Below are 13,706 nucleotides of genomic sequence, written 5' to 3' on the forward strand. Positions count from 1 at the left end.
TAACTAATAGAATTATTAACTAATATCATAGAAGCAACTGTTGATTAGCATGTCATTAAATTTACTTTAAAACTTAAGTTGGCTGTCATTTTATTCATTTAAAGAGATCATAACTTTATTTAACTAAATTGTTTCTTTAACAAAGTGGTTCTTGTAATGTGGTTCATGATTAGCAGTACCTGTTGTAGAAATTCAAATTCTTAGGCCCCAACCTAAGCCTACTGAATCAGGAACTCTGGGCATGAAGTCCAACAATTCACGTTTTGAGAAGCCCTCCATGTGATGGGGATCCATGCTAACTAAGACTGAGAAATCCTGCAGGATTTCAATAAGATTTGAAAAGATATTTTAAGATATAAATCAAAATATAGTAATAAAATCAACAGTCAACATTAAACTATTTTGTAAAAACTATAAGCATATATTTCACCTAAGAAAATCTATGACTTATTTTTTAATTATCAATGATGTTTTTTAATCTTACTAAGTAACTTTATGGGTATGTTTTCCCTCTGGACAGAACAATCAAAGTAGAGGTGTATGACTGGGATCGAGATGGGAGGTAAGACAATGTCTTTTCTTTTATTCTTGCTTTTGAAACTTACTATGCTTGAAGAAGTATACTGAAATGAGCACATTTTTTAACTTTAATCTTAAGATTGCAGATTTTGTCTATTTTTCCAAATGTTACTGAAAGCTCTTACATGAATTAGTGTAATTTTTCAACTCAGAGAATAAAATAGTGGTCTTCCTCATTTCTATAATATAGTACAGATTTTCAACTAGGACTTGATGATTTTTCATTGTATACCTTACAGATGTCTTGTAGTATATATTCATAGTAGTGATTCTGAAATGTTTATGTCTCATCATCTCTCTGAAGATTCCTCTTACTTTTTATCCCATGTCACTCATGGGAGCCTGAATGGGTACCTGAGTATCTGTTCCCCCTAAAAAAAGACACATACCTCACAAACAAACAACAAAAAAAAAAGCGAAACTCTCCACTCTGGAACTATGTCTGGTGGTTGCCAATACAAATAAATATTCAGAGCTCCAAAATCATGGTTTCCCTCTGCATGTCACAGTGATGTTAAATACTAAAAGAGAGTGGACTCACTAATTTTTCTTTAGTTTTCCACTATTTCCACTGCTTTGAGGTGTTTTCAAATGGTGTTAAGCCAAGGGACCCAGAAATGCTCACATCTCATCTTGCCCTATATAGCTGCCTCTGCAGGTCATTCTTAAAGAGACAGAATGTACAGATGCCAGGGGAGCATGTGTGACAAGAGGAAAAGTAAAACACACTTAATTTTGCTTGGCTAATGCCCTGTACTCCAAAATTTTCTGAAAAAAATGGAGTTGAAGTGTAAGGTTGAAGCTCAAGATCTGAGCAAGGCCTTTTTCAGTGCATTTTATATAGGTCAGAAGCCTAGCCCAAAGCGTTAGGGTTTCTGAATACCTGAGCACTCTTCTTAATATAGGAACAAGTTTCTCTGAGATGTTTGGACTGTCCTGAGGGGGACATCCCTCCTGCTACCTAGGTAGGAAAATGACTAATTGGAGAGCCACACAGAAGTATGTATGTGACATTTGACCTGTATTCGTTTGCACACAGAGTTCAATTTGTGCCTTGGAATTTGGCCCAATTAGTATTTTCTCCTTTTCATGGATGATAAGGGAGGATGGAGAGAGGAATGAGGATACTATCTTACACTTCAGCTCTACCAAATAATTGAGTTCTATCTTCGTATGATACCCCAAGCATGACTGTGCTAAAGCATCTTAACCCTCTTGGAAGTTACTCTGAAAGACAATCCGTGTTCCACCACAGATATTTATATTTATGTAACATTAATTAATTAATTAATTAATTAAATAGAGTTCCTTTATAAGAATTCTATATGCATTCTGGAGAAATCTCAGTAGAAAACATTATATTTTCTCATAGAAGAAAGCAATCCTATAGGACATAGTCCACTGTTTCATTAAATTTTATGCACTGAGAAAAGGAGTTTTGCACCTCAGAAATAATAGAAAAAGAAATAGTAACAATCTGAGTAAAATAGGACTTTGTGCTTTATATCACCTTCCCTGTTTTAAATTTTAATTGAGAATGAGCAGAATTACTAGCCTTTCCCTAGTAATTTTGGGAAATTAAGGAAATGGTTTTGATTTGAATAGTATGAAATGAATGGTATAAATTCAGATTTCATTTGCATCTATGACCTTTAATGATAAATTTGCAGACATTGTAGGTATTTTATTGCGCTGTTTTGAAAAGTAAGATTTTATCACTCTCCTTGTGTCTCCAGTCTACATCTGAGCCACAAAAATTTTGAATAGTTTTGGAGGTCAGAATTATCTTGGAATTTTTCATGTTTTTTGTTTTGTAATTTTCACGATAAGAGATAGGTACTATATTAATACCATTTTAGAGATAGAGGCAACAAAGTAAGGTACCTAAGGTCACACAGCTAATAATCAAGGCAACAAAGTAAGGTACCTAAGGTCACACAGCTAATAAATGGTGGAGCCAGGACTTGAACTCTAGCACTATACTTCCAACAATTCACTCATGACTAATATACTATATTTCCATAACATAATTTTAAATTCTGGCAGTTAAATAAAAGGCTTCCCTTGGACATTGGTATTATTTGGACATTGGTCTTACTCTATGAGTCTTTGGTAGCTGATAATGTAATTAAGAAGAATGCAAGGACTATTTAGGAAACCTTTTAACATAAGTATGTCATTACATAACATTTTCTATTACCTAGAGACGTGGAGGACACATTTCCAGGTAGCAAGTCTTACGTAACAGAAAGTTAGGTAGAGAGAAATGAATGTTAAAGATTTTGAGAGAATCCTGATAGCTATTTAAAGAGCCAGTGAATTGTAGAAAAGAGCTGTCTTAGATTATGAAAATAAGAGGTAGAGTGAGAATAAGAGCAAGAGAAAGAAAGAAATAAAAAATGGGGGAATTATGAAATGTAGTTACAAGAAGTGAAGACTAAACCAGAAAAAAGAAGTGAAGGTTTGAGCCATTAGATTGGGGAATTTTTTTTTCAATATACAGTGATTTATCTTTGAGAATATGAACTTAGATGGAAAGAAAATATTTAGATATTGAGATTTTATAAAGTCTTATCATTAAATCTTTACCTATTTGGGGAGAAGATTGGTGATGGTACATCCTATGTTGATTTATTTTTGAATTTCACTTCAATATACCATCAGTGACAGCATGTTCAAAAGCAGATCTGGGGAGTTCAAGACTATCTGACAATAAAAGAGGATGAAGATGGGAGGGTAAGGATTGTTAGGGGGAACTTTAAATATTCCTCGGAGATGGATTGTATGATTAGCAGAATAATTGAGGGAATGCATTGTAATTTTATAATCGATTTAATAATTTTTTAATGTTGGGGTACAATGCTTCTTAATCTAGGATATAGGCCCATATTTTAATGTAAGAAATTTCAGTTTTATATAATCTGTGTGCACTAATTAGCCTTTTCAGTGGTAGCATAATCATGTTAGAGAAAGACATATAAAAAGCAAAATTAAAATCATGATTAAATAATTTTTGATAGACGTTTTACTAAATAATATAGTTTATGAAACTGAAAAGGCACACTGATCTCTAATTACAATGATGCATAAATGCCATAAAATCAGATATTAATTCTATAATGCAATAATATTAGTCACTATGTGGATTGTTACACAAGTTGTGTGTAACATGTGCTTATAATAATATACAGTTATTATACTTTTACATGTATTTTTATTTGACATGATTTCCCAATGTAGATATTCTTTCCTTAAATCACAGTGAATATGATTTGATGTTCATTATATTTCATGATATGATGTCATTATCAGCAGCTGTTTTCTATTCTTTGTCTTCCTGTCATCTTTAGTACCTGTCATAAATCTTGTACATGTATCAATTTTTAAATTCTCTGTCTAGATTGAGAATTTTTGTTTCCTCTATTTAGAAAAGTTGATTTACTCGGTGGATTCCTCCCACCTTTTTTTTGACAGCTATACCAGCATTGTCTAGTATAAATATAATACAAATCACATATATAATTAAAAGTTTTCTAGTAGCAACATTAAAAACTAAAAATAAAAAAAAAAAATAAAAAAAATAAAAAAAAAACTAAAAATAAACCAATGTAACTGATGTAATAATATATTTCTATATATGCAAAATATTATTTTAATATGGAACCAATATAGAGTTATTAATGAGACATTTTACATTTTTTATACTAAATCTTTGAAACCTGGTGTGTACACTATGCTTGCAACATACTGCATTCAGGGTAGCTCTATTTCAAATGCCCTATTGCAACATCTCTTTGGCAACTGCTGTACTGGATAGCATCATGTGGAGCTTAATAAATCTATACAAAATATATATCATAAGTAACTTTATCAATTATTTGTTTTAATTTTAAATCCGTTTTGTCTGTATTTCATAGAAATTTAGAGGTGTCCCCTTATAAAGTGGGGAAAAACTGGTCAGATATCTATATTATTTTGTGTATCAATTTTTTTTATTTTTTTATTTATTCATTAGAAACACAGAGAGAGAGGAGAGAGAGAGAGAGAGAGAGAGAGAGAGAGAAGCAGAGACACAGGCAGAGGGAGAAGCAGGCTCCATGCAGAGACTGACATGGGATTCGATCCGGGGTCTCCAGGATCATGCCCTGGGCCGAAGGTGCTAAACCACCGAGCCACCCCAGGCTGCCCTTTTGTATCAATTTGAACATGGTAAACCAATAAAGTAATCTGATCTTTCGATTAGAGAGAATATTTCAGTCAAAAATTTAAGTAAACAATGCTTGACAGTGTTTACTTGCTTACAATCACATTTTGTTTTACTAGCTAGGGCACTTCAGATAATTGAGGTTATAATTACATTCATAGATTAGGAACTTCAGGAAGTGGTGTGATCTTGGGTCAGAAATCTAATGGTATGTTTAACTCAGTTCATCAACTTGAAATTAATTCTGTAACAAACATCTTGTGCATCTGTGAAGCATACAAAAATTTGGCAATGCTGTTGAGCAAGTAACCAGTTGACATTAAAATGGGTATCCTGAGCTAATTTGGAACAGAGGAAATACAGTTATTTGTCTTTTTTTTTTTTTTTTAAACACATTGGCAGTGGTCTGAGAGTGCAGAGACATTGCTTGACCTTGGTATGAATAATCAGTGTAAATGTACCAATTTTCAACAAGTTAAACCACTTTACTAAAATCATCTCCATAATTCCCACCATTTCGTCAAGGGATGTGAAGAAAGACTATTTAAACCTCATTTTAACAATTGAAAAGCTGAAGTGCTGAGAAACTGACTTGTCTGGGTTACAAAGCAATCAGTGGTGGTATCTTTGAAAAGCTTCAATTGCTTGAAGTAGCTTCAGCTGACTTTGTAGCTTAATTTAAAATTCAGGGAGCATTAACAGAACAGCTCTGCATTAAAACCATGTGGCTTTAATGTGGGTCTGATTGTAAATGGGCCACCGAGTAGATCTCTGTCTCCCGGAAGATGATTTGATGAAAAGGCTGAACTAGTGAACTGCCAATCATAAAATTTGACTGTTGAAGTCGGATGAGAAAGGAGACTAAAAGTTTCATTATTAGCACTTGGCATTGTATCTCATGGAGTCATTTTAAATGGTGACACTTACTACAAGAAAGTGCAATCTTCATTTATCTGTGAAATGCCAGATAAATACCTTTGAAGATATTTGATAAACACACTTGGTGTTTTATTTCTGCAATTATGCATCATCATGGTGTGAAATAACAGTGATTCTTGATCCAGTGCTTCACTCAAGAACTTACTTGTAAGTAGTCTAAAACATTTAGAACTCATTTAGGAGGAGCATGTATAAACCTTTAATATTTGTCTTATTTATTTTAAATTTCCTCACTTATTCTAATTAATCTTTCCCTAAAAGAAAGATTTAGCCCTCTTCGTGCTTGCAGTAACCTGAAGGTCCTAAATGTGTATTCAATAGACAAGATTCAGCCTGTTTTCTTGTTCCCGTAACCACCACTTCTTTGAGACTTTTTAAAAAATATTTTATTTATTTATTCATGAAAGACACAGAAAGAGAGGCAGAGACACAGGCAGAGGGAGGAGAAGCAGGCTCCATGCAAGGAGCCTGATGTGGGACTTGATCCCGGGAATCCGGGATCACACCCTGAGCCAAAAGGCAGATGCTCAACCACTGAGCCATCCAGGTGTCCCTTCTTTGAGACTTTTCAAAAATGTTGATAAATGGAATTTCATAATCCACATGTTAATTACTGACATGCTACTTTTACTCCCCACCTCCAACAAATTTAGATAGTTTGTGGATGGGTTTTGTCCTCTCTTGTCCCCTTTCCCTTCAGTATACAATTCTTAACCTTCATTAAAGTCTCATTTAATTATTTATATATATTGATACCTAATGTGGGAATCAAAATTTTATTTTTGTATGTCTCTATGTCTCTATTTATGTTCTAATAGAAACTTCATTAATTAATTCTGGAAGAAACTGTTACTGAGCATTTCTGATGTGCTAAACAGTTTGCCAGGTTAGTGAAAATACACATCTCTAATCTTTACACAAATATATTTTAGTGTTCTTTAATACATTTTGTATATCCTTCCACTTCTGTGTTAATTTTTGCCTGTTGGCTTTCTGTTCAGGCCCAATTTATTATTTTTTTTAAGATTTTATTTATTCATGAAAGACACAGAGAGAGGCAGAGACATAGTCAGGCTTCTCCGGGAGCCAGATGAGGGACTCGATCCTAGGACTCCAGGATCACACCATGGGCCAAAGGCAGATGCTCAACCACTAAGCCACTAGGCGTCCCTGTTCAGGTTCAGTCTAAATGCTATCAATTGTCTGAAAGCTTTCCCTATACCTCTAAACTCATTTAATCCCTCTGTTTTTTGTGTTTGCCGTTTAGGAATGCTTATTATCCTGTCTAGAATATTATGACTTATGCTGAAATTTTGTTTCTGCCTTGTCTATCATCTTAAATTGTAAACTCTCTGAGGTCAAGGACTTTGTTTTGTCTTATTATTTCTTACAATGGAAGTTATAGTATTATAATGTAGTTGAATGTATTAGCTTCTTAGTATGTTATTTCAATATTATGGAAGAGGGTATTTGAAATAACTCTGTTGTCTTTCTGGTGAACACACAGTCCTCCATCAATGTTAGTTATTTATCCTTTCATTTCCACTCTGTACTTGAAATTATGAAATTGTCTTGAATATTGGTGATGATATTTCTATAGTAAAACTTCAGTGAATAATTAATTCATCTGTCATTTTCTCTCTTTTTTACCATTTCCTGACATCTTAGATTTTATATTCACATATCTATGATCTTCTCATCACACAGATTAATTATTTTTTCTGCTTTATTCAATGCTCAAGTACTGATGATTTTCACTGACTAAACAGCACAATTATCAAATTCAAATCAACAAATACACTTTACAGTGTAAATTTTGACTTATGATCACCTTACCATTTTATTTGCCTCTATTAGAAAGTAAAGTCAAATTTGGAATGTAAGTTAATTTCTAGTTTTTATAATATAAGGTAATATTAGAGTCCCTAGGGCTCTTAGACTTAACTCTTTATTTTACAAAGAAGAGACCAAACCTATTTATGTCCTACTTGAATTAATCATTAATTTCATCATTCATCTGCCTTTCCTCTCATAGGTTTTATTCCATCATGAGATTACCAGAGGAGATATTCAAAATGTTTATCCACACACAAAATAGATGAGGGCTTATAATAGAAGTAGGTCCCAGAAACCCTTTTCTTTGCTAGGGTCAGCCTTTCATTGTTGGATTACAGGGTGGCCTGGAAAGCCCTGGGGAATGTCCTTGGAAACTGGGGTAGTAGGAAGCACACAAGAGACTCAAGAGTGAAGAGTATACAATAGGTTTAGAGTAGACTCACCGTGTACACTGGGTGAGTAGACATATGTTTTTGTATTTTTACATTTACTTTGACTCTACTGGATTTACACCTCTTGAATATTATCTCCAGGCATTACCATAATCCCAGGTTTGACTCTACTGGATTTAGAACCCTTGAGTATTCTCTCCAGGCATTACTATAATCCCAGGTTTACAGACTTGAAAAGATCATAATTATATTGACCCTTCCTTTGCCCTCAGCTACCATATACAGTCAGTTTCCAACTCCAGCATCTTTAAGGAATAAATGAAATCATGCCATTATTGTCACTGGTGTGAATTCATTAGTATAGAATTAACTTTTATAAAGTTAATTAAATATAAATTAATTAAATATAAATATAAATATAAATTATAAAAAATATAAATAATTTTGTACCTCCAGTGCCATCATTGGTGAATTAGGATTAACATTTTGGTATTGTTGGGAAGGAAAAATTTCCTCTACTCGTAAAGATTCTTTTGGCTGGTCTAAGAATTAAATTGACATGAGACAGATTCCTGAGAGAAAATTATTTTATTTTTAAAAGATTTTATTTATTTATTGATGAGAGGCACAGAGAGAGAGAGACAGAGACACAGGCAGAGGGAGAAGCTGCCTCCTCTAGGGAAGCCTGGTGTGGGACTCAGTCCTGGGACCCTGGGACCACACCTTGAGATGAAGACAGATGCTTGACCACTGAGCCACACAGGCGTCCTTCACAAGAGAAAAATAAATGTAACTACATACATGGGGGAGCTCCATAAGACTATGAGATCCATAGGCAGCCAGGCAATTGAGGCTTATATGCCATTCAGAGCTAAGGAGAAGTAAGTGGGTAGAGGTCTGGGACTTCAAAGGGAAAAAGACTAATTCACAGGAATAGGAAAAGAATAAATGTGTGGTAAGACATGTTTGCTGGCCCGACAGAAACCATTGAGACACAGGATGAATTTTAACAAACAGACTTTGCTAAAAGTTCCTCCCTCCCTTTACGATACCTAGTTCGTATTATAATATAATAATCTGTGGTGACAATTCCCTTCCTAGAGCAGGTCCTCTATCTAAATCCTCTTAGGCAATTAGGTGGAAGGTCAGAGGTTCTTCCTGAGAATTCTGTTCCTTGAAAATAATCTGCCTAGAAGCGCATCCGGTGGTAGAACTATGTAGGTTTCTAAGAGGCCAAGCGGAGGCTGTGTCTCTGGCATCATGAACATATTTGATCGGAAGATCAACTTTGATGCACTCTTAAAATTTTCCCACATAACCCCCTCGACACAGCAGCACCTGAAGAAGGTCTATGCCAGTTTTGCCCTCTGTATGTTTGTGGTGGCTGCAGGGGTCTGTGTCCATGTGGTCACTCATTTCCTTCAGGCTGGCTTGTTCTCTGCCTTGGGCTCCCTGGGGTTGATGATTTGCCTAATGGCAACACCTCATAGCCATGAAACTGAGCAAGAAGACTGGGACTTCTTGCTGGATTTGCTTTCCTTACAGGAGTTGGCCTGAGCCCTGCTCTGGAGCTGTGCATTGTCATCAACCCCAGCATTCTTCCCACCACCTTCATGGGCACAGCAGTGATCTTTACCTGCTTCACCCTGATTGCCCTCTATGCCAGGTGCCAGAGCTACCTCTTTCTGGGAGGTGTCTTGATGTCAGCCATGAGTCTGATGCTCTTATCTTCCCTGGGGAACCTTTTCTTTGGATCCATTTGGCTTTCCCAGGCAAACCCGTATGTGGGGCTGGTGGTCATGTGTGGCTTTGTCCTTTTTGGTACTCAACTCATTATTGAAAAGGCTGAAAATGTAGATAAGGATTGTATCTGGCACTGCATTGACGTCTTCTTAGATTTCATTACCCTCTTCAGAAAACTAATGATGATCCTGGCTATGAATGAGAAGGACAAGATGAAAGAGAAGAAGTGAAATTGCCCATCCAGCCTTTTCCCATTTTGACCTCTCCTTCTACCCCTCATTTCTTCTTTGCACACATTGCAGGTGGTGTGTTCTGTGATAATGAAAAGCATCAGGAAAAAAAAAAAAAAAAGAAAAGAAAAAAGAAAAAGAAAAGAATCAGCCTAAAATAATCCACATGCTAAAGAGACACATTTTGGGGTGGCAAAAGTTGCTCCCCTGTAGCATAGAAAAAGAACTCAAATTACCTGAAAATGTTACTTTTTAATTTGGTCTGTAGACATGATTTAGTATTAAAATCTGTAACTATCAGAACCCAGTATTCTGCAGTAATTGACGTAGAGATCTGCTAGGAAAGAAAGCTGTTTTTTTTTAAGGCCAACCAAGTTTTAACTTAGAATGAGAATAGGAATAATCATACATTGGATAAAAACCAATCGAGCCTATTATATGATTTGAAATTATGTATAAGATTTAAATTTACTGAAGAGTTAATCAAAACGCATATTATTGACCAAAACATTTCCAGATTAACAGAAAGAATAAAACACAAAGAGAAAAAAATAAAAAACTATGAAATAATCTCTGGGGGCAGCCCTGGTGGTGCAGCGGTTTAGCGACACCTGCAGCCCGGGGTGTGATCCTGGAGACCCGGGATTGAGTCCCACGTCGGGCTCCCTGCATGGAGCCTGCTTCTCCCTCTGCCTGTGTCTCTGCCTCTCAATTTCTTTCTCTCTCTCTGAATAAATAAATAAATAAATCTTAAAAAAAAAAAGAAAAGAAATAATCTCTGAATTTGGAAGTTCTTTCCAAACATAATAAGAGATGGAGCAAAGAGGGTCCTTTTTAAAAATAAGCTTTTTAAGTCAATATTAATGTAATATAGAAAAGTACACAAATCATAAATATGCAGCTCAATGAATTTTCACAAATGAAATATACCATGTATATTCAGCACCCACATCAAGAAATGGTTTTACTAGCATTGCAGAATCCTTCTTCTTCCTTCTTCCATTTATTATGGCCCCCCTACCAAGTAACCATTTTCCTGACTTTTTTTTTTAATGCCTTAGTGTTGACTGTTTTTGAACTTTATATAAATGGAATTGCATAGTAGGTACTCTTTTGTGTCTAGCTTTCCTTAACATTAAGTTGTGAGATTTGTTCATTCCAATACTGAGAGACATTTTTTTTTTAAAGATTTTACTTATTTATTCATGAGAGACACAGAGAGAGGGACAGAGATACAGGCAGAGGGAGAAGCAGGCTCCATACAGGGAGCCCGACGTGGGACTCAATCCCAAGTCTCCAGGATCAGGCCCTGGGCTGAAGGCGGCACCAAACTGCTGAACCACCTGGGCTGCCCCTGAGAGACATTTTTTCAGTTATTATTAGGATTAGTGCTTCATGAACATATTTGTGTATACCCCTGGATTATACATGGTGAAAATCAAACCAGTAGAATATATACCTAGAAAAGCATCATATGGTGTAGTGTGAATGAAGTGGCAAAAGTTAAACTGGCTCACAGATTGCCCATTTATTCCAAGTTTCCAATTAATTTTTATAGAAACCACATTTTAATTTTTTTCTCATTCATTGAACTAATATATGTTACACTCTTGTCTTACTAGTTGCAGAGACAAAAACATCCAAATCATATGCATATTCAATCTGTATTTTCCATATGTAGGATTCTAGATCCTATTTCAACATTGAGCAATAAGAAAAAGGAAACTTAATTGCACTTATTCTCCAAAAAAATTAAGGTACCTGCTTTCTTTACTGCTAATGGTTTTGATTCAAGTTCCTATTAACATCTTCATAGGTCCTTAGTTTCTGTCCCTAAAATTAAAACATCTCTGTTTCTAGTATATGCAAAACATTCAAGAATAATTCCTTATAAAGATGCTGTTTGCTAAAGAACAGTCTCCTAAAGAAAGGAAGCAGTTTTAAATACCATTTTGAGAGCTGTATGCTTCTGTAGATAAGATATTTAGTAATTCAACTCTGAAGCAACACAACATTATTTGTTTTTGTCATTTTTATTATCATCTCATGCCATCCTTCAGACTATTTCACTGTTTGTAATTTTAGTCTGAAAAAAAAAACAGCTTATGTATATTATAACATACATGAGAAATGTGTATTTTCAAGAGAAATAATAGGAAGGTTTACCTCTTTCCTCATTCATGGTAATTATTTTTAACCACTAAGTTACTGGATAAAATGTTGCCTTTATTAACATATTTGTGACTACAGGTAGTTTTATCAATTGTATCCCAAAAGGTTTTCGATTCATGTTCAAAAGAGTTTTCCCTTTGCTTATGTTGAAGAATATTTTGTATGCCTCTAGAATGATTTTAAATGTCACCTCCATTCTATGAAATAGAAAAAACCTTGATCTTTTCCTGTAATCAAGACTAAAATGTATTTTTCACTTATTGCCAGAAACACTATGGGCCATTTACAGCAGTGGTTCTCAGCTCGAGTGTCCTGAGAAACACTTGGGGGCCCTTTTCTTACTGTGATACTTCCCTAGATACTGCTTCAATAGGCTTGGGATACAGTCTAAATATGAATTGCTTGAAAAAACTCCCTAGTTCATCCTAATACAGATTTGGGTTGAGAACCATTGTAAGATAACTCACTGTATAATGGAAAATAAAAAATCTTAGTTGATGAAACCATTAATTTTTTTTTCTGATATTAGGAACTGAAGATCAATACAATTAAACTGAACCAATGTTTTTTTGAGCATCTATTAAGTGCAGATCTTTATGCTAGTTATTGCAAGGTAATTAAAAAATGATTGATAATCCAGGTCATGGATTGAAGAACTGTACAGTACTTACAGAGTGTACGTATAGTCCCAGGAGCAAAATAGTAGCAAGAGCATGTTTCTTGAGAAGGGTATAATGTGTTGTTAAATTTCCAAAAAAGGTAAGTTCATATTCAAGTGGAAGTATCCAGATGTCCTTATGACAAAGTATGATAAGTGATTCATCTGAAAGGAGAGGGAATTTTAAAAGCAGTGATTTTGTGAACCCAGAAAATGAAGAGTTTTGTTTTGGGCTTTTGGTTGAGAGTAAGTAATAATGTATTAGAAGGAATTAATGGAAAATACAGATGTACAAAGGCAGGTCAAGACCATATGATGGAAGGCCTCTGATAGACAAGAGTATGTAGTGAATTCCCTCAGAACTGTGGAGTCATGAAGAGATTTTGTTTCTGTATCATGAACGAAGGACAGTCTAGCATGATCAGAGCTAGGGGAAAATATCTGTAGGATGACTTGGATTCAGGGAGAGACGTAAATGCAAAAACTTGTTAGGAGGTCAGGGAAGTTGTTGAGTTAGTAATGAGACCTCTATTAGGTTGTAGTAAAGGCAATAAAAAAATAATAAAACCCTTGTCATGAGAAACAACTAAATTACATTTTTAATATGCACAGAGCTTTGCAGTTTACAAAATACTTTCACACAGTTTCTCATTTGATCCTCACAAGAATCCTGTAGGCATTAATTACTTATTATCTTCTTGATCTTGCTGATAAGTGAATTGGGGTTAAGTTTCTTGCTCCAGATTGTCTGCATGGTTTGAGAGCTTTTCAGTGCCTTACACAAAATGAGGCTAGATACTAGGGCCAGTGGTAAGGAATGGAATCTATGTTTTTAACAGCTGGATAATCACAGTTGGGTACTGAAGTAAAACACAATTCTCAGATTCTGAATGTAGTTGACAATGAAAAATGTGTGTCATTAAGAGAAATAGGGAAATCGGGGATTGCTAACT

General features: G+C 34.9%; 1 protein-coding gene and 1 pseudogene across 3 annotated transcripts in view; both read left to right on the top strand.

The window, feature by feature from the left end:
- Window positions 1-13,706, top strand: part of CPNE8 (copine 8) — a 360,644-nt gene that overhangs the window by 124,446 nt on the left and 222,492 nt on the right. For all 3 annotated transcript variants that reach the window (XM_025455580.3, XM_025455581.3, XM_035707441.2), the window contains one exon: window positions 521-562. In XM_025455580.3, coding sequence (XP_025311365.1) covers window positions 521-562 — 42 coding nt within the window. The remainder of the gene's footprint in view (window positions 1-520; window positions 563-13,706) is intronic.
- LOC112642892 (bax inhibitor 1-like) lies at window positions 9,150-10,621 on the top strand (annotated as a pseudogene).

The sequence above is a fragment of the Canis lupus genome, chromosome 27, assembly GCF_003254725.2.
Source record: "Canis lupus dingo isolate Sandy chromosome 27, ASM325472v2, whole genome shotgun sequence".
In the NCBI taxonomy this organism is placed as follows: Eukaryota; Metazoa; Chordata; class Mammalia; order Carnivora; family Canidae; genus Canis; species Canis lupus.